The sequence below is a fragment of the Haliaeetus albicilla genome, chromosome 12, assembly GCF_947461875.1.
Source record: "Haliaeetus albicilla chromosome 12, bHalAlb1.1, whole genome shotgun sequence".
NCBI lineage: Eukaryota > Metazoa > Chordata > Aves > Accipitriformes > Accipitridae > Haliaeetus > Haliaeetus albicilla.
Window position 1 is genome coordinate 38,461,286 of NC_091494.1, and position 22,428 is coordinate 38,483,713.

The 22,428-nt window shown below is 42.6% G+C and overlaps 1 protein-coding gene across 2 annotated transcripts in view; it reads left to right on the top strand.

The window, feature by feature from the left end:
* Positions 1–22,428, top strand: part of RAB11FIP4 (RAB11 family interacting protein 4) — a 139,258-nt gene that overhangs the window by 35,679 nt on the left and 81,151 nt on the right. For both annotated transcript variants that reach the window (XM_069799248.1, XM_069799247.1), the window contains exons 2-3: positions 9,303–9,390; positions 19,522–19,610. In XM_069799248.1, coding sequence (XP_069655349.1) covers positions 9,303–9,390; positions 19,522–19,610 — 177 coding nt within the window. The remainder of the gene's footprint in view (positions 1–9,302; positions 9,391–19,521; positions 19,611–22,428) is intronic.

Sequence of the window (22,428 nt, forward strand, 5' to 3'; positions counted from 1 at the left end):
CAGTCCATAGTGTTGAGAAATCAGAATGCAGACTATAGTGGGCAAGTGAGACAGGGTAGAAAAACTCAACAACCTACAGCATGGACCAGCTTGGTGCAGACTTCATTGCTGTCTGCAGGATCATCACCTTTATAGTGCCTTTTTAATGTGGTTTAAGTATTGCCATAGCCATTTTAAAGAATGGGAAGCCAAAGCAGATGAAGTCATTTGCTGGTAACAGCATGCTACTGGTAAACTTGCAGCTCTGGCCCCCATGCCACAGTCCCATGGTCACTGGATACCATCTCTTCCTCCAGGAGCATGGATCTCCCAGTCTAGGCAGTTAACCCATCCTGCGCTGGAGGCCATGATATGAATCCTATAGCTCCTGCCCTCATCACTCCCATGAGCTGAGAAGACACAGTTAACTGCCCTCCTCTCCTGTTTGTCACTTCTGTAAAGTGCTCCAAAGCTTCTCTATCAGGAGCAGGCAGGTGCAGCTCAGCAGATGCGGAGCACTTGCTGTCCTTACATTTCTGAAGGACAGTGTGCTGCAGGTCTGCAGTGCTCTGCCTTTCCTGTTTCAGTAGTTCAACTGCATTTGCCATCTGTTGCCCACCTGAGTTGAGGTAATGCTTATGCAGGGCATTAATAAGACATGAACACTAGAAGCTCCCCTTTTCCTTTGAACACTCAACCACCTGCAATGCCTCTGAAACCACCTTTTTCTTTCTGTGGCTTTATAATTCACTGATACATTTCACACACTCAGCAAAATGCCACATCATGGATGTTTTCTCCATCTGGGTAACTGGTGAATATTTTTCGCCCATTGGACCAAGGCCCCATGGACCCCGTTCATATCTGGAAGAAGATGCAATTCCATGTGTTCATGCTAAACCCAGGAAAGCCAGTGAGTGGACTCCCTTGAATTTGATCAGATTTTTTGCATTGGAGCCATTAGTAGGTTATGGATTTAACAGATTTAGGAATTTGCTCAAAGTTGAGGTGAAGACTATTCAACAAATTTGCTTAGGTCATTTAGGATACAGTCCCAAAATCTGCCTTCTAGCTGGTAAATCGGGTGTCCCCAAGATTTGTCCCCCTGAAACAATCATTTCTGTTTACAGAAAACCTACAGATAAGCCAACTTTCAGGCTTGAAGCCTGCTGATAAAGTACCAAGGGGCAACGACTGATGCTTGAAATCAAAATTCAAAGCAAATTCAAAGCCATTTTTTCCAGCAATGATGTATATTCCTGCATGTTTTGGGATCAGACAGCAGCTGATCGAAATTCATGATGCTGTTTGCAGTGGTATGAATTATTTACGATACATAGTCTGCCAGAACTGAATGGTGAGGGCAGGCTGTTGGACTCGTGATTCCTACATGCTGGTATTCCACACCTTACACGTGTGACTAGGAACCCTTTGCGTGCTTTAGGGTCAGGTTCAGGGAGAGCATCAGGTCATCTAATGTGATGTACTGAAATGGTGACAGCACAGCTTTTAACTCACTTATTCTAGGCTAGGTAAATCTTCCAGGCATATATTGTTGTCTTCTCAAAAAGCCTCAGATGAGGGAGTCCAGTTCCTCTTGATAGTTCCAGACCAGTCCCATTTTATAGTTCTCATGGGTAAACAACCATGCTGGTAAAAAATTGTGCCTTGTTTTTAATTTGAGTTTGTTCAGTTTTAATTTGCAGATAATGGTTCTTTATGTCTTTCCTCTGCTAGACTAGAGAGTCCTTTAGAACCTGCAATTTCCTGCTTGCAGAAGTCTTTATACCTAGTAACAAATCACTACTTGGTCTCCCTTTTGCCAAATTAAACAGAGAAAACTCTTTAAGTTTGGTTGTATAAGGCGTTTCCACAGCACTTGAATGTTACGTCAGTTCTCTGCAACCTGTTCGGGTTTTCAGCATCTCTTATGAAAGTGGGTACCGCAAATGTGTTAGTACTGGTTTCTCCAATGCAGTGTAAAATAATTTCCCTCATTTGCTCTGCTTCCCAGAATTCCCAAAATATCACAGAGAAGCCTCATTCCTCTCCCCTGCATCTATAAATCCCAGCTCATGAAAAGACAGTCCTCATTCCAGTAGATGTGTTACTCCTTTTCCTTCTCTATTGTATTCTTTTCTGTTTTGTGACCTTGCCTGGCGGTGCTTAAAACATACTCTGTATCGGCTTCACTTATGAAGCTATCCAGAGGAGTGTGAGACTGTCTGCATTGTTGTTATTTATCAGCCTGTCATCTGCAAATTTCATCATCATGGTTTTATATTTACTTCCAGCCTGTGGATGCAAACACCAAGTAGCTTCAGAGAAGGACCAATCCTACCAGTTCCTAACAGAGACACTTAGAGACACTGGTATCCTGCACTAATGGGTCTCTTGAGCACCCATTAGCCTGTGCGTCTCTGATACGGCAGGTTGGTTTTAGTAGTAGCCCTTTAGAGGGAACTAATTAATAGCTAGATTCATCATTTAGGAGGTTTATATAAGCAAGGAAACAGCAAAGCCTATACCTAGTGTTGTCTGTAAGGAGGCAAGGTGAAAAATTGCTGGTGTCAGATGGCTGTGGTCAGCTGCAGAGTGAAGTAGTGGAGGACCAGGACCTGCAGAGCAAAGGGAAAGCAGGCTGGGGGAAAGAAGGGTGGCAATTTTTGAGTGGCAAGGAATTACTGAGCCACAGCAGCAAGAGTCCCTCTTACTTTGTTACTCAAGGCCCTAGATCGGGACTAGGGACGAAACAAACAGCCCTGTGCAACAGTGAGGGTCACTTACTGAAGAGGATCCTGTCTGAAGAGCTCTAACAACCTGGACCACATGGATGCTAAAAAGGCCTGAACCCAGGGGCTGGTTAAAGAGCCGGAGGTGGGTCTCAGCACACGTGGTGGCCGCATTGCCTGGCACTGCTCAGCTGACACAAGTCCTGTCTCTGCATTTCATACTGTGAAGGTGTAAATTTGGGCCGCTTCCCCAGATGTGGAAAAGGCCAGTCTGTTAAAATCAGGGTGAGTGCAGTTCTGCTGCAAACTGTATAAATCATGTAGGAACCTCTCTAATTCCACCCTGCAGCATTTACATATTTAATCTCCTTTTGCTGTTTTTTGAGGTTCTTCACAAATGCTCCTGCTTCAGGAGATCCTGCCCAAATGTCACTGCCGCAGCACAGCCTGACCTTTCCTGCAAGTGCTTGTCTCACCATTCTCACAGCTCGCAGGTGTTCCCTGCTTGCACTTCAGGGTGAGACGTGCTCACAGGCTCCTGCAGTATGAAGGCAAACTGCTGAGACAAATTGTTTATTTCAGATGGCATCTTCTGGCTGTGACTTGGATCCTGCTGTAGGATTTCAGTGGATGGAGCCAGTGTGGGGTCCCTCAGAACTCAATTACATCTAAATCTGACAAATTTTCTTTGTGTTAACAAAACCTCTTCTGTGCTGGTCAGTTTTGGAAGAAAATTGTGAGGTCGGTAGAGGTCTGAGTTTCTTCTTGTCTGGAAATGGAAGCAGGATTCAGTTCCAGTTAGAAAATCTTTGCTGGCAAAAAAAACCTAGCTGTTTTGGCAGCATCAGTACGAGAGCTGGCCAGGAGTCCTGAGAGGGTTCCTTGGCTGGGATGTGCACCTTTATTGTACTCACTTGCAAGAAAAGATCAGTTTCAATAAATCTCTTCTGAGGTTTGTCAGTGACCTGTCCTCTTCTCTCCTCTTCTCTCCTCTTCCTCCACTTCCTCTCCTACAAAAATGCTTTCCCTTCCTCTCTTAACAGTCATTCAGATGCCTAGTCACGTAGAGTATGCGGTCATACTCCAAGGTACTGCGAGTCCTGGGACAGCAGGCATGCTCGGTGATGCTGGGAAGGGAATTAGCTTGAGTGAAAGCTAACAAACGTTCCCCTTGCCTCTAGTTAGAGCAGCAGATTGCAGTGACTTCACCTCCCTGCACACCTTGGTATGTGCCTGTGGCTGGCTCCTTCCACTTTTTCAAGCGGTGTCTGAGTTAGTCACAGGTTCCTGTTTTGCATCCTTGGCAGGATGGCAGGTGCTTCCATTTAGATGCAAATTTTGTCCCAGGCAGTATGGCTACAGAGGACTCTTTACAAGGCACTCTGGATTTCATTTCTGCAGTGAAGGCTGGGTCTGTCTCCATATCTGTGGTTGTAGGAGACAGGAGGGGACCTTTCACACCTTCACTGGAGCAGAGCTGGGAAATGGAAAGTTCTCTTCTGCAGTAAATTCAAGCTGCCCCTAACATAGTTAGGGGTGCGTCTAGCTAACACAGCAAGAAACTTTGGGCTGAATAAACTGAGAAAATGCATTTCCTAGTTGTTGAGTTGGGTGACTTTGCCAAAACTCAAATCTTTTCCTCGTACACAAATGGCGCTCTGCCTGCTTCACTCCTCTTGTAAGAGTTAAAATAAAATGACTAGATGGAGTTCAAAGAAAAATTCCCTCCTTCCCTTGTAATTTTTAGGACACTTTGAAATCAGTATAAACACCAGGTCTTCTGAAAACTTTAGACTTCAGGGTTGTGTGGCAGGACACCATCTGAAATCCCTGTTGAAGGAAATGAGCAAAGGACAGCACAGCTGACTCCGTATGTGGGCACAAAAACAGCCCAGTGCATACTGAATTTAAAACCCTTGCAGGTAAATTTTTGAGCAACCCCTGGGCTGACTGGGTTTCAGCCTTGGCTTTGCTGATACCAGGATTTCACCTCTGCTCTCCTCTTGTGTCTGGACTCAGCCATGTTCCCGATTCTGGCATCCAGCAGGTGGTTCTGCAGCAGCCTAGGTCTCCCAAGTGTTAAGCATTTGAACTCAGTTACTGCTCTCTCTTCTTTCCTGGGCAGGGTTTGGTATGGCAGATTTCCTACTGAGGCACTGTTTGCTGTGTTCAGTCTCTGTATAGAGCTGCGTGGTAAATAATTTATTCATAGCCTTAGAGCTGAGAATCCAGCCCTTCCTGGTTCCTGACCTAAGCCAGCCTGCTTACCTACAAAGTGTGAGCCACAAAGCCTCAGCCATTCACATTTTGTGTTGCATCCAGAACTTATATTTTGAACCAGAGGCTCTCTGATGGAAGAATATTCTGCCTCACTTTATTGTCCACTGCTTTGTACTGCTAATTTCTGCTCGTTAATATGCATCTCTGCCTTAGTTTTGATTTCAAAATTGTTTCTTCACACTGAACCTTGTCCCTTTATTTTCATTGTAGAGACTCTTTAAATTAGTGTTCTTAGCCTACTCTTATGTGTCAGAAAGCAGCAGGGGGCAAATGTCTCTGCAGCGCAGTCAGCTGGGAAACCCAACAGAGAGGAGGCAAATGCTTTGGCTGAAGTGACCTGTTATTACAATGGAGAAATATGTTTGCATTGAAAGGATAATCAGCCATTCATCCAAGCAAGTTAAACAATAGGGACAGAGGATTTGGTTTTCTCCAATTGTTTCCCAAAGCAAAAATGATTTATGTCTTCTCTCTGAGACTATTGGATGTCTGCTGAAGGGTTCATTAGAGAGACCCCTGCAGCTGCTGGAAAAAACGCCTAGATTATTGAGCCTGCAGCTAATTTTTCTCTCCTTGTCCCCTTCCTACAATGAAGAACTAGTTTGCAATCCAGACCTTGTTTGTGCTGTCCCACATGGTGGGGGACTGCTCTGTGCAGCAATGCAGAGAAGAGTGTCTGTCCACAGCCCAAAACACTGTCTCTAGCTTATCATGATGGCTTATGATGTTAAGCTCTGGAGCACACGGTATGTTCCCTATGCTGCCTTTAGGTATCGCAACCATCACATGGTCATTTCAGCACTGCATATTGGCAGCAGTTGGTTTTGCAGTCCTGTGTCCCTTGCAATGGGATCAGCAGAGGAGGCAGAGCCCAGCACTGCCTAGAGATGCAGGGGGCTCGGGAGTCTGTGCCCAGGACTGGTGCAGCCTGCATATTCCACGTGTGCAAAAATGGGCTGCGTTGCCCATTCCATTAACGGGGCTGAATGGCAGTTAGGCTGACAAACCCTTAATGTTTCCAGAGGCGATAAGTAAGTGTTACAACTTCTGATTAATTGCTGGGAGCCTGCCCTTTCTGAGAAGGAAGAAGATAGGACATTATTTCTCTACAAAGTGAAGCAGGAGAATGGTTGAGACAGTATAGACAGCAGAGAAGATTTAGGGGTAGCTGTGATGGTGTAGTTTAATTGGCCACAGCTTGAAATTGAGCTTAATTTTAAGTAATGCCTTCAGTCTGGAATTAACTAGGAAGAGCTTCTTGCCTTATCCCAGAAAACTACTGGTAAAAATGCATGATCAAGTGCAGCACAGGCTCGAAACTCTGTGCAAATATGCAGGGATTTACATACAATACACGTGTGTATATTGATGCACAAACTCTATGCAAGTATCCACCTAAATATAGTCCCAGTTGATCAAAATCCTTGCAGCCCCTGGCCTGTGCTGGGAGCTGCATTGATTAGCACTGGCTGAAGATGTGAGCACTAGTGGCATAAATTCCATCAGGCTGTTCTGTAAATTCTTCATCATGTCCTGCACTGATGTCAGTTACTTGCATTATAAAATCCAACTGAAAACCTGCAAAATTAGATTCAGGGGAAACTGGAGACTGAAGCACTTTGCTCAGGTGATAATTTCACTTACTGTTAAGACATTGCTCAGACCTAAATGTGAATGTATTCTCCATTCCTCCATAATACACACACCCAGGCATATAACATCTTATTTAATTTGATTAAAAAAATATAATTGTATATGGCTGAGCAACTCATTGGATCAACTTTGCAAAATAAACTTAATGTGCCAGATTCACTGGGAACACCCAGTGACACTACTGTGTTATAACACAATATTAAATAGTGTAGAGGCTTCCCAGCTGGCTGCAGGAATCTGTACATTAAAACCTAAACCACAGTTTGTTGCCTCTTAGCAAGAGACCTACAGGAAACAGGATTCTCTAAAGCAACGCTGCAACCATCTGAAATAGTATTTACTTACATTACAATGATGGGAGCTTGCCATTTGTCAGAGAATTACAGGCTGATCTTGTAACCTAGAAGACTGGTGTCTGATTAGATTTTGTTGCTGTATCCATGAGGGGACAGATGCTCAGCTACTGGCCACAGCAAGGTCTTCATCAAAGCCTTTGGAGCCAGGCTGAGTTACACCAGCTGACCCATCTGCCACATATTTAAGCTACTATGGTGGTCAGGAAGATTTTCAGCTGTAAAATCTTGCTGCTCCCAGCCTCAATGGCCTGTTTAGTTATACTGCTTTGAATGCACCCAAAAATAGTTTGAAGAAAGGAATTTCTGCCACCACTTCATCTTTCTATAACATCTATGTTGTTTGTGAAAGTGAGCAGGGATAACACTGACCCAGCTTTCCATATCAAGCGTGTCTCTACTTAATTGGTTTCAGTAAGGATTTCCAGCTAGTCTTGCATGCATTAAACGCACACTACAGTTTCGGGTGAAGCGGCTATGTTTTAGAAACAGAAACATGTCTTCTGCTGCTATAAATTAGTGGGGCTACAGTAATTGCTTGTGATACCAGATGTAGGAATTTGATCATGAGTCACACAATAGCTGACAGCTGGGCTCCACTGCCCGACTGGCAGGATTTGAGTTGTTGAAGCCTTCTGCAATAAGAAAGTTTTAAGAAGATTTCTAACTTGTCATGGGCTCCGAACTCATCATGCAGCTCCTTATTTGGCCTGCCTACATGAGCTGATTTTATTTTTTTTTCTAAGAAAAGGAGAGGGGAAAGGATTCAGTCTAAGGATCAAATTGTTCCTCTCTCATTCAACATAGAATTTTGCATGCAAGTAAAAATTTTGTCATTTTCTCATCCAGATTTGCTTGTTCTAAAGAGGTCTTTGGCTGATCATGGCATTTATTGGCACAGAGGAAATTGATAAGCACTGAGAAAATCTGAAGGAAGAAGTGTCACACACACACATTAGTGCATTATCTGCAGGGCTTTAAGAAACTGCTAGGGTTTTCCTAGTGTGTTAAAAAAATAAAAAACCACACCAAAAAAACCCCCAGAAAATTGAGAAACTGGGTCATCTGGATTCATTTGCTGCATATCTTTCCAGCTGAGCTTTTGTTGCTGTTCAGACTGACATATCTGAGCTCACGTAGTAGTCACCAGGATTGTGCAGCATCCTACGTGCCTGACTGCTGTCTTTGCCTCCTACAGTCATCTTGTTTATACTCCAGGGTGTCTGGAGGGCCCAGATCAAGGTCAGAGTTGTGCTGCAGCTGACTGTGAGCTTGCTTACGAGCAGCAAGAGGCTGCCTCTGCCTCAGTGAGGGTACCTGCTAGGTACAGGCAAAGGCACAGGGACACGAGGAGACTTATACAGTGTGATGCAGCATGTTTATCACAGAGAGGAGAACAGCCAGCTGGGGTGTCCCAGCACTGTGCCCACCTCCCTGGACTGTTCTGCCTTTCTCCTTATTCTTCGTCAGCTACTTGTCTCTCTATTCCTTTATTCTAGACAGCACAACACACAACAGCCTCTCCAGTCTAGACTGCTTTTCTCCCTCTTCCCCAAAACCCTCCTGAAAAATCTGCCAGACCTTCTTTGGGGCACATGCCAATTTGGTGGCTGTGTTTAAATTCAGTGTAATCTCATTTTACGGTGAGTGGTGATCAGAAAGGCTAAATTGTGAAGCTGAGATTATAAGCAATAAGTACATTGCTTGTTTGCATAGTGTACTGAACAGAACCGTTCTCTGTCTTATCACTTGAATCTTTTTGTGCTGTTAATATACTTCTATTTTCCTATACAAAGCTTGTATTCTCTGCTGTGGCAAGGAAGTTTTGTTTGATCCCAAGTGGCCAATGAGTTTTCTCTCCTATAGTCTGGATTCTTCAGGGAATGAGGCTACTATGGGTTGTGCACATCTTTGTCTGTCCTTTCTCCTTCCCCAATAACTTTTGCTAAGAGGAATGAAGATCACTTAGGTTTTAAGTTCCTATGAGCTGCATACACAGCAAGGGCTCCTAGGGAAGGAGATTCTGTTAGCATCCTGCTCTAAGATGAGATGCTAGGTCACAGATTCACATAGGAGAGTATAAATGTGTCCCAACTGCAGAAATTTTGATGAGAGCGAGCACCTTACTCAGCACCAGGTAATCCAAATATAGAACATGATTTCTCCTTGCAGAACAATTTGTTGGCCACTTCAAGTGAACATTAATGGTATTCCTCCATTTGGGGTTTTCTGTAGAAGATATAGACCAACTAAGCAGCAGATGATGCAGCAAGCTCAACATGTATTTGATGATCTTTTCTTTCAGGTGGAAAAACTGGCAAAGTACTTGGACCCAAATGATTTGGGAAGAATCAATTTTAAGGACTTCTGTCATGGAGTTTTTGCTATCAAAGGTACGTGCATATTTCTTAAAAATCGTCCACTTCAGTTCCACTAACACTTCTCTGGTTGCAGAAAATGTAATGGTCAAAGACATCCTCTCTTTTGACTGTGGTTATTGGTAGTGACAGTAGGGCAGCTCTGGGAACAGAGCCGGTATATTTTTCCTTTTTGTGCATCTCATGTATCGATGGTGAGCAATGCTAGAGTTCCTGCTTCCACAGGTGCTTATGTATTGGTTTACTGTTAGTTTTTCAGAACAAATGTGAGGTAGTTTAAAGACAAATAGAACAGAAGAAAGAATAGCTTTGTGGTTAGCAGGCAGTGGCGAAGTCTGATACTTCCAGGTTCTTATCTGGTTCTGCTCTTGATCTCTAACCTAAGGAAGTTAGAGAGCCCTTGGGCTTTAGTTTCTCTACCAGGAAATTTAAGACTATTATACTCTTCTTGAGGTATCTGCAAGGTATAGTTAATTCATGTTTTCAAAGTACTTGGGGACATGTATTGGAGTGAAAAGGCTAATGACAGGTTGGCCATGTAAGCCCTGAAGATAGAGAGCAGATGGGTCAAACCATCTCCTTTGCAAGGAAACAGAGTCCTTGACAGAAGACATAGACATTATTATGCTTTATAGCTTAGCCCAAGGGCAACAAAGCAAAGAGTGAAGAAGGACTTTAGCAGTTTTGCTGCTGATTAGTATTCTAGCTTCCCATAGCAAAATAATCCAGCCTGTCCTTTTCCAGACATGTAGTATGTCCTTAGCAAAGTGCCAGAGTGCTGTCACAGCCCAGAGGCTTCACTTCAGGGACAGGGTGAATGTCACAACGATCGTAGTGTGATTCCAGGAGAAGCCTCTGGAGAGTCTGCTACAATGAGATTATTACGAAGCTATAATGATGCAAGAACGTAACACCACAGCAATTTTAATTACAGTTTATGGCAGCTGAGGACAGTGTATAATTATGTAAAATTACAGCAAGAAGCTGCTCTCAGTCCATGTTCATAGAGACACCTTCCAAGGTGACACTGATGTGTTTGAAGAGAAGGCAATAGAAGGGCCAGAAGGAAAGTTAATACATTAGTGTATAGACACTAAAGTCTATCCTAGAGGTTTTCCTTGTCCAGGAAATGCTGTAGCAAACTGTGTTCTGGGTTAAATGAGACACAAGGTCTGTAAATCATCTGGTAGTCCTCTGTAACTCACAGTCTAAAGATGTGCACAAATGCACAAAATATGATCAGAAAGGGATAGATGTGACCCGGAAGAATATCTGTTCTGTAATAACTATGCCCTTGTCCACAGTGGGCAGTACCCACAGTGAAGGAGTAGGCAGCTACGTTTCCTTTACTGTGAGGGACAGCGTATGCATTTTGACAGTTATAGGAGAGTGATGATGCCTTGGGAGTTTTCATCCTTGTTCACCTTATGGGAACGGATTCATGTATTCACATCCTAAGATCTGGTCTTGCAAAGATGTGACTGAATCAAACTTTTGGGAATACCTTGTACTCCAAGTTTATGAATAGCTTAAAGCCCTTATGTGGAGCCTATTATAGGTAGGGTCCAAATCATATGTTTGATGGATATTAGTATGTATATGTGAACAGATACAGAGAAATCATCCAATTCTGTAGCATCACCTAGAGCTCTCTTAACACATCATTAGCATTGTCAACACTTACACTGCATCAGTGCCAAGTGTATATAATTGCAGGAGCAGTTGTATCTATTTCTGATAAGACATTGTCATGCATGCTTTCACAGCATCTCTTTAGAAAAGCTGGTTCTGTTGTTTACCTCACAGCATGGAAGTTTTATTGGTCTTTAGCTACCAGCCATATTTTTCTTAAAAATGAAATTGGTCATATTAAGGTTCAGAAAGGGTATGTCTACCTTTCAGAGAGGGAAGCCTCCATCACGTTGTTACCTCTCACTTATCAGTGCAGCCACATCCCAGGGGTAGCAGCAGGCTTGTTATCGAACAAAAGCAATTTGTCTTGGCCGCAACGGATTACACATATGATTCTTTGACATCTCAGCCTATTGCAATTGCTTGGGGCAATCAGATTAATAGAGCAAAATGAGATCCTACTATAAATACAGTGGGTTTTTTCAGTAATGGAGTATGAAGCTGTGTTACTCTTAGCACTGGAAGCCAAATGTTTAAATTCAAGCTTTACTATCCTAATGCCTTGCCGTATTTTTTATTTATGAGACTTCAAATTAATTTGTCTCATAGATGCTTGCCTTTATAGTATGCTGAAGAAATTTTTTGCTGCACAGAGGTGATAATAGTGTCAAGGCTTTTGTTGGTAGTTCAGTGCCTTGAATTTGTTTAAAGCATGAAGTTTGAAGCATCTAGAACACCAGATTCAAATCTCAGTGGTAAAGAATTGACCTCTGATGATGTTGATTTGAGCATTTCAGATCCAGGTATGGATCTTAGTGAAAAACTAAATGTTGGAACCTGAAAAAAATCCCAAACATCAGAGTGTTCTATGTCTGCTCTGTAACTGGTTGGTAGCAGCTCTCGCTGTAAGGAGAAACTCCACACCTTGGATCTGACATATGCAGCTTGGCCTCTCTCCTCCATAAACCAGGGCATTGTTCACGCTTGCATGGTACAAACGAAAACTGTTGTGTTCCTTTACAAGTGATCATCAAGCCTTGTCTCCTCCTTAGTGCTTCTGAGCTGGATAAACCTCATGACATATGAGTCATGTACCTCCACAGCAGCTGCTGGGACTATCAGGTGGAAAAGACAATTAATCTTCTTCAGCTGCTGAGTAGCTGGAGCTGGGGGGAAGGATAGGCTGAGGAGTCTCACTAGCAGCAGGGACCTTTGGAAGTGATGGAGAGGACTTTTTCAAGTGGAGGTGTCTATGCTAGAGGGGTGAAGTGTGTTGGAGGAACTCATTCCCGCTGTGTCTCTGGGGTAGAATACTGAACAGGCAGGGTGCTTTATATTTATGGAAAGCTTTGCTTCTTTTTTGGTCCTTTGTGGATTAAAGGACATTGCCTCAGCATCTGTGTGGAGCCCTTGCTGTCTAGGCTGCTTTCCCCATGCAATTAGGCTCTGCCAGAGACAGGGACAGGCTTGCCGTCAAATTTAAAGCTTTGCAGCAATTTCATTGGAATGCCAGAATAGGAAGGTTTTCCTCCTTCTGAAGCTGCCCTTTCTATCTGCTCACTGCATGGCTTTATTTCTAATAACTGCATCTGTCTGGAGAGCAATTGCCATGAAATAACACCAGTACCCTCTTACCTAGCAGCTGTGTCAAAGCCAGTATAGCCTGAGAAGTGGCACTGCTTGGAGACTTTGAGAGCAGCCAGAACGTCACTCAGAGGCTGAATTCCCATTGATTTCAGCAGGGTCAGTGTGGGATCCATTACTGTTTGCTCAGTGGAGTCAATGACTGGTTTTGCTGTAATGAATTTATTGTACTGATACAGTAAATATTTTCTGCCGCTTGTAATACTTAAAGGCTTGAGTGGAACTGTTATTTCCAACGTGTGGTAGGTTACAGTCAGATGTGTTTGCCGGACCAGGCTCTTGAAATGTTTAGCAGGCTCTAATTAAGTCTGACCTGTTCCTTCTATTTTAAGATTTCTGTTGTCTTTCCAATAGTCTCTCTGCTTTGATACGCCGCTTAAAGAAACCCAAACCCTGACAAATAAAGGGTGAGCTCCCCCTACTGACCTTGGTGTTGCAGCTCACAGAGGTGAGCGGGTACAGCATGAATACAAATTAATACAGAATTAAAAGATAAAGGCAAATGTATTCTGACTTATAGCTTATTTTAACCATGAAAACAACACTGACCACTGTGTACTAATTGGAGGGTAATGGCTTTTTTAATGGGAGAGACTGAGCCACATTAGCACAGGGCATTTCTGCAATAACGAGTCTTTGTGCTCTAGCAGAATCACTTTTTTTCAGATGAAATCGTACAGCCTGTTTTTCTCCTGGAGCAAGAGATTCTTTTCCTCACCCTGTAGAAGTTTTAAGGATGTTTAAATTATGCTCAGTTTACAATATTTGAAAATTGAGAGTTGTAGGAGCTCCTTCATATTCATTAATGGCACGGAAGAAGCACAGTTGTGAATTTATATGCTTTCCCACCTGCAGCAATAGCAACCTTTGAATCTTCAAAATAGTAACACAGACCATTATGTGCCTTAAAAAAATCCATCTCTGTGCTTCCCTGGTTCCTTAGGCATCTAATTACTGCAGTTGTCTGGAAAGCTTCTAAAAGTGGTCTTTATGTGAGCAGATAAAAGTTTAAAAGTATATATGTTTCTCCATGAGTTCCTAGCAATTTTGATGAAAATTCCAAGAATATAGATTTGCCCAAAGCTTTAAAGAAACGTTCAAAAAGGGAAGTTGCTTGTTCTGGCAGCTCAGACTGTGACAGGTTATCTGGACTGTAAAAGAATATGAAAATAATATACTATGAAATTTGATGTTTGGGGTTTTTTTCAAAACAAAGTTTTCCAAAGCAGAATATTTCTGGCCTTCTGTTTCACTGGAGAGGTTTTTTAAAATTTGCTTTTATTGTTTCATTCAGATGCTCCAAACAAGCATATTTCTCACAAAACCAGTGCTGAGTTTTGATCATCTCTTTTAACTAACTTCAAAATTTAATTTGCAGTCCCATAGCTGAGAATAGTGTTGTACCAGCTTTGTCCTGAAGATCCAGTATGGATAAGAGGTGGATATGTTGCAGTCATGTAAAATGAGTGTATCTTTATTTGCCAGACCACCAATATTGTAATATATACCAATACCTAAGACCAGGATAGTTGCACTAACACAGGAATTTCAGTAAAGCACTGCAGAAAGCCTCAAAGTCTTGAGGAACCCATTTAGGCTCATAGCTATAGATCTCAAACTTCACAGTATGCCATAACTGGAGATGATTTGATGAATCTATCCATTCTTTTAGGAATAACTTATTGACAGGATTAGTACTTGGGATGGCTCCAAGGAGAAGGACTGTCACATAAATGTGAAGAGCTGAGCTCTCCTGTTGTAAATTACGCTATAGCTGTTTAATGAACTGAAGTTGGTTACTCTTAAAAGTACTTCAGAGTTTTCTAAGACTCAACTAAATTTTACTAAATACAGTCTGAAACCATAAATGAAGCTAATAACAACATTAAAGATCCAAGGGTAGATAAAGTAAAAAGCTATTGCTCTTAGGAAAAATGCCAGGAACCAACTACATTCAATTAGGTAACCAGATTTGATTTCCTATAGTATTAAAATTGCTTAATTGCCTGTGAAAATTGCCTGATGCAGTATGGGTTAAATCACCTTCTTGGAGCATTTGCAGGAAATCGCTTTGCTACAATTGTGTTTATTTGTGGCCAGAATGTCTGTTTGCAAATTGACTGTTTGTTAGGGTGTGAAAATCAAGGGTTTTTAAATGAAACTGAAGGTAAATTTGTAAAATTATTTCATAAGAGAAGTCTTGTCTAGCATCCTGAGTAAACTGAAAAAGTTAAAGGCTCGTGTCTTCCCCTTCAGTGACTTGTAAAACACTTTCATCATCTTTGCTTAGGACTAAAGATGATCCTGTCCTGCCTCTGGACAGTCAGCACTGTGTTTTGAGAGTTTACAAGTCTCAGGCAGGTATTTTCAAGAAAGGAAAAATTTTAGCTGGCTATTTTCACAAAAAGAAAGGATAAATGACCTAGTGGTTTTGGTGCTACTTAGCATTCTTATTCTGCAGCAGACTTCTTCTGACCAGGGACAGGTCACTTCCCATTTTACTTCACTTTGCCCTGGAAAGTGCAAATAATACCAAGCTTATATGCTACTCCCTAACCCAGTTCTGGCCAAATGAACTGTGTTTGCTTATGCATTTTTAATATTAGGATAAATAGTTAACTCACATATTTTTGACAGACCAGACTGGAGAGTGACTTAGCGCTTTGCTAAACAAGAACTCATACATGTCTATGTGTCAAACAGTCTTCTGAGTGGCACAGAGAAGCTGCCTCTGTGCTGGCTCATCAGGTGTCTTAAGCCAGTGAAGAAAATTCAGCAGCTTCTGACCACTGTCACTTTGTGATCTGATAGTTAAGTTCTTTCTCCAGATAGAAGATTGTTCCTGATCTGTGTCACTCTGCACGGTGATTTATATAATGCACAGCCCTTTAGCAGAGTGTTCCTCCATAAAGGCACATCCTTTTGCAGGGCTGCAGCAGTAAATACACAAGGACTTGAGACTATCCCTGGGTTAGCTCTTTGCCTCTATCTACTGCCTCACTATGATTGCAGTGCAGCTAAGTGTCCTTGCCAAGTGCTGCCCAAAAATGTAGATGAGGAAATTTTCCCAACCGTAGCAAGGGAGAGAGAACATCGAGCACATTAATATCTTATGATACAAGTAGACATCCAAATGAAATATCTCTAATCAGCCATGTAAGTGGTTTTCAGTTTTACTATTTCCTGGAAAATGAAGTTATAGCAATAATGGGATATCTTAAGTGCAGGAGGTCCTTGAAGTAGCCAGGAAGTATTCCTTCACTTATTTGCAGTGGGTTATTTATGGACAGATTCTAGCCTTGGGTGCATACTGCTGCACAGCTTGAAATATCCATTATGGCAGTTCTGTAAGCCTAGGCAAGCATGTTTCTTCACAAGAGTGGTACTGGTAGCAGAGAGCACCATGTGTGCCAGACTAGACTGCTCCCTGTACAAATTGTTGTCCAGTACCTTAATATTTCCATATTGAGATTTGCCAGAGTAAACCTTGATTTTTTTGTTATTTTCTATCTGGACTGTGACACACTAATTTAGCTCACTGGCATTTCCCAGGCTGCAAGCCAAAATATATTCTGGTAATAAGAAGACATATGCACATCATTTGGGACACTTCAGTGTCCCCTCTTTGAATTATGCTCCTTGTGTAAACCTCTTGGAGTACTTGGAAAATTCAAATTATCATTTAGATAAGGGGAGTGAAAGGTGAGATATATTAGCAACTGTTGTAGAAAAACACCAAGTAAGAAAGCTGATGCATTTCCCTACAGTGTGCCAAAACCCACCTTCCTGGGGATAAGGGGTGGCCCAAAGAGAAGATCAGCACCACAGTCCTCCACAGTTAAGAGATTCTGATTTGTGTCTTCAGAGGGAAAAAGAATAACAGAGAATTTATTCTTTAAACACAGCTCTTAACAGGAATAAAACCAGTGGCACAATCCTAAGATTCTTGAAGCCAGTGGCCATCTTTCCTGATCTGATGGATGTTGGAACAGGTTCAGATGTCTGCAAGGTAGCAATGACGTGTTTCAGTAATCTCAAAGGAAAATGGCCTCTCAGCATTTCCTTCTCTTCTTCCATTTTTTATGGAGTATAACAACATGCAAATCTTCCCTGCAGGATGAAGAGATCCAAGCTGTCATGCCAGCTTGCATGCTAAGCAAACCTCTCCCACAGGGGACACTGGTTGCTGCACACTCAAACACCTTCCCACCAAAAACTCACCTTTGCAGAAGGAGATAGTCTCAGATAGGCCTACATCCTGAGTGTGTCAGGGCAAATGGAAACTTGGCCTGTGACTTCAGTAAGAGCAAGATTTGGCTTCGTTTGCCATTTTAAGCTATGCAGCTAGGTAAACAAATTGGATTAAATGCCTGGTGATGTTCTGGAAATGGGCCAAATGCTTGATCAGCTTCTGTGGTTCTGGATCTGGACATAAAAGCTTGTGCCAGGTGGCTCTCATGAAGAAATGGTGAGGTCTGCCCCAAGTAGGTTAGGTACAAAGGAGGCAATGCTTTTCTCCCCAGTGTTTTTACTGAATAAATTATAGGCTTGACTTTAAATGGCCAAGGGCTCTCATGAAGGGGTCCCCCTTAATGGACAAGGAAAATGAAAGAATGTGATCAGAAATAATCTTAGGTAGGAACTGAACAGCAAAGAGGGGACACAGAAGACCTTGCAGCTAAACTCTAGGTTTGAGACCCTGGAGAACTGGGACCTATTTGTCTAACAGACCAGTCCGGCTGGCATTTTGAAAGGAGGCAAGGCAGAAAGGTTTCTGATTCTCCTTGTTCTGGGCAGTTAAATCCTTGTTTGAAGACCCACAGCCTTTGTGACTTTTCCCCACCAAAGAAAAAAGTTGGGGGAGGTGATAACTTCTCACCTAACAGGCTTAAATGAAGATTGACTGCTTAGAGATCTTTAGCTAGAATCAGTGTTGTTAGTACAACTGAATTAAGAAAATAAGGCTTGAAATTATGGCTGAAGATATTGTTGGTGGGAATTTTTAGAACTGTGTAAACACATCTCCTTCATTACACTAATTTACATCCATTACTGTGCAGCACTTGGCATTTATTTTCTTTTTTGTTGGAGATAACTCACTTTAATGAGTAGGTGCTCCATATCATGCAGAGACCTTTTAGCAAAGTAAGCAGTTCATACGTGTAAAGACTCTCACAGTGGGTGCTGGCACAGGGCAGTTTGATGAGTAATAATCTTTGGTTATTAATGTCAAAAGGTACAAACAGTAAATTGAATTCTCCTCTGTAAGAGGACTAGAGAATAACCTCAGTCAAGCACAGGCTGATACACTTAATGATAAAACCAAGAGAAAGAAAAGGATCATGGCTGGGTGGGAAATGTGAGAGTCACAGGCAGGGCAAGTTATGTAGAAAGATGCCCTCTCTAGATAAACAAGTTTAACACCTTGCTTCTATCGGCCAGTAAATTATTTTTTTGGATTGTTATTCGCAGGTGAGCTCCCCTTTGGGAAGTGACCCTAACACACCATTCTCACCCACTAACTTCTCCAGCAAAGTGAAAAATGCACAGAAGTATGCAATTAACAGCTTATTCTCTGTTCTGTGCCACTTGAGAATCTCACTTTGCTGCAGAAGCTGGAAAAGGGGAAAAAGTCCTGTTGCCTGTTGTCCATGTGACGCTCCTGAGATCTTAATGGTTGCTTCATTCACCATGTGCTGCCTCTGACATATGCCTGTGTGTGGGAGACAGGGATAACATACTGATCTCCCATATTAGGCTTCCTCCATCTGGTCACCTTTTCTGTTCTTTTAAGTACTCCTTTCCTTTCGAAGGGACTCCCCTTCATACAAGATACAAGGTATCTTCACCCCTATGGATGTTATTCCTTTATTTTAAAAACAAGATAAAAGATCAGCTAGAAGTAGAAACCTGTGCAGTTCACACTTCCTTACATTACTCTGTTTCCTCTGACTCACCTGCCTCGTGAGTGGGTATCAGTGTGTAAAGTCACAGCCAAACGTATTGCGTTAGCAATGGGATGGAAGAGAGGAATACTGCAGGATAATTGCAGCTTCCAAGTAGGATAGCGTGCAACACATGCTGACCAGGTTTCACACAGTTTAGGCCCAAGGCTGTAAGCTGGTTATTCTAAAATAACCTGGCCTGGTATTACTGCCTTCTGCAGTTCTGCAGCTCAACATGCCAAGTGCGGTCATTGGTAATTAATGGGGAATGAGGCATTTGGTGATTTCAGTGTTTCTATGTTTGTCTCAGGTTTTCAGATGAGAGAAGGACTGAGGGAAACACAGACATTGATTTTTCCAGCTGTTAATGTGGTTGTTAACAAAAGCAAACTCTGGTTGCAGTGCATAGGTACTTGCTTGCCAAACACTGTACGCTCTGTGACAGAGCTCTTTTTAAAGGGGAATTTGTGACATTAAGTATTGCCCCTTTGTCACTTAGACCAGAGAAAATCAGAAGCAGCTCCACTGACACTGATGTGAAATAGACACTGGCTCAAGCCAAGCCTGCAAATCCAGTGTTTGACTTCAGAGTTTGGGGTTGGTCAGGTGCAGGTTTCTATCCCACAGGATAGTTTACCAAGCCAAGCAATGTTCAGCTTTCAGTTTCATTGCAGTGTAGTGTATCCATGCTAAGAGTCAGCATTAGTGTAATTGCACTTATTTAAGTACCACATGCTGAATATATGCTATGCAGACCTCTGAGGGCAGAGCTTTGTTGCACTATTTAAACATTTTCCAGAGCTAGCTTTCAAGGTTTTGTGCATACAGATTAGGTACAAACCTGTATTTCTTCCTCCATTGTCCATGCAATCTCTGGGAAGATAAACTCTCAGCCTGACCATTTGCTCTTGTTTCTCTTTGTCAGGCTGTGAAGAGTTACTAAAGGATGTCCTGTCTCCTGAAAACTCTGGGCCTCGACATTACAAGCCACAGTATGTTGATTACTATTACCAGGTAAGAGAAGCACTAATTCTGGCTCATGTTAGCGGGCTCAGGAAGCCTCTGGAGTGATGTGTAGTTGAGTCATTGTAAATGCTGTTGTTTTATTCGGCCTGTTGACTCTTCCTTTCTAGATTCGTGACTGTTAGCAAGTCTTCCATACTGGTTTAAGCTGCATTTAACATAGCTAGCTGTCAGCTGGTATGAGAGTATTTAGGATTTGGATAGTGCTGCTCATACAAGCCTCATTATTCACTTGGCTGTGAAGGGAGACATCGCACACAAGCTCACTGGCATGACACAAGTAAAAAACACTGATTTGTATCTAATTAAATCAGTCAAACTTTGTAGGTGAACAAGTCCTCAGAGACCTTCTGCAGATAATAAACAGGGACTCAACAGCTGTTGGGAAGCAGAAACAATACACCTTTCATAACCTTGATAGTATTTTGGCTGTTGGGTATTTTCAGACCATTAAAGGTCTTCATCTGTATACTTAATTTGATAGTGTCTGCGCAGTCTAACAAGCAGGACAGTATTAAGTTTTCCTTTAAGCACCTATTTCTCTCCTTCATTTTACTTTGGTTTTAATCACCTCCACCCATGTAAATTCTTAAGATTAAAGGTACAGTTAGCATTGTACATTCAGGTAAGGATTGCATGTCAAGAGTGTTATGAGACTGCAAGTGATCCTGAAATCAGTGGGGAAAGCATTTTACCTTCCCTGTTGATTAAGTGTGAGAACAATACTTGTGTATTGAGGAAAGACGTGATAAGCATGCTAGTGTTATGACACTTTGTGGTGTTATACAAAACAGCTTCTACTATTCATTCAGAAAGTATAGAGACATTTCCTTCACCTCAGTGCAGAAGATGTCTGTCACAAGATGGAAGGAGCCCTCCATGACTGCAAACAAGAGGGCAGAATTTGGTCATAAACTTTCTTAATAAGGAAGAGTTGTCTGGGCTTATTGGCTCTTTTTGCTTGATGAAAATGACAGGCTGGTTTTAGTACCTGGGCTGTAGCAGGCTGACACCACCATCACTCTGCTTGTTTCTATAACCCTATTTTTTTGTAACTGATGACATAGATACCCACCATGCTGTTGCTTGGTTACCTTAATAGGTATCATAAACCAAACTCCCTGTTTTGCAGTAGATGATAGAGGCTATAAAATGGAAAGCAGGCTCTCTGCAAACACTAGATGTTCCGCTATTGCTATGCAGACATTGCAGGCTGGTTCTGACGCTCTTTGAAGGCAGGCGGCATGGTCGTTGGGTCTTTATTCCTCAGGGATTTCACATCTGCTGTCACCCAAAGATGTGCTGTGGAGAGTGCTTGAAGACGAACTGTGAGATGGCTGCAAACTGTGCCACTCGTGCCACCTATCCTGCAGGAGAGCCTGAAGGTGGGAGTTGCAGTTGCTAATCCTGATAGCTGCCGAGATAGCGGCCGATGAGTTTATCCTTTGAGTTCTAGATTTGTGCCTCTAGGAGAGGAAGGGGGCAGAGGGTGACCCTTCCTGTTCAGAAAGAGTTGATCTGGCAGTGCTGTGGTGGAAGCCTTGCTGATCACTCCCGGGTAGGACTTCTGATGTCCACTCGCCACCCTGTAATGGTCCCTGCAGTCAGCAGCACCATTGCAGCAGAGTCCAGGAGCTGTGTTTGCCCACTTTAATTGGGCCACTGCAGTATTTGTGCAGCCTCTGAGCAGAACCAGGTTCTTCCCCACCTGCCCACAGGGCAGATGGGCTATCGTGGTGGGGAGAGGACAGGAAACAGTGCGCATTGTTGTACACCCCATGCTTATGCCACAGCTCCTCTGCACAGCTGCCCTCCAGAGGGGATGGTTTCATCTCCAGGTCTTTCAGGTGCAGTTTAGAAACTGTTCGCTAGATGTCAGTTAAAGACTGGGAAAAGGCTGTGAACAGGCTCTGCACTTGCTTTAAGGATCCTCTGCTATGGCAGAAAGTTGTTTTCAATCTGATGAAACAGAGGAGAACTGAGGTCCAGGTGGGTTTGAGGTTATCACTATTCATGAGATTTGTTCCTCATTCCCAAGGAAGCACATACTGAAAACATATGAGCTCTCCCAGACCTTACTGAGTGTGAATTCCTGCCGATGTCGTCAAGTTTATGGGCAGCTCCCAATGGCACAAATGGTAGTTGCCTGTCTAATCTGATTTTCATCCCAGTATATGCTTTGCATGTCTGTCCAATTCTCAGGTGCAGTCAAATTCTCAGGCAGCAGAAGGATACATCTGCTGTGATGGCACAAATAGATATTTTAAAAGGGAATGCATCTTTTTTATTCCACCCAGGGGGTTGTACTTACACAAAAGTAGGTACTGAGCTGGTTCATTGTTATGCTGCCTCTGTATTCACAATGTGATATGAGAGGAAGAAGAGATTTATCCTTGTCACATGTTATTTCCCCTGTCCCCTGCTTTCACTTTTGCTTCCCCTCCCAAGTGCCCACTACCTGTATTGTAGCTTTCCGAAGCCCAAAGGCAGAAACCTGAAGAGGTGAAGGTAATGCCAAGAAGTGGGATGAAGTGGCAGGAGCCATAGTAAGGTGCTGAACTGATCCAGCTGTTTATGTATGTTGAGTCAAATGGGGAAGAAGAAACTACCGAGCTTCCAGCCTTTAATTGCAACCAACTGGATGCAATTAATTTAAATTTCTACATAAAATCCCCTGATATCAGGAGCTTGGGGCATTTTCTAAATGGTCTGCTTTTACTTTTTTTTTTCCCTTCTGTGTAAACAAGAACAAAAGCTGATAAGCTTTTAACATCTGAAAACTGTCCAAAAAGGAGAAAAATATGCTATT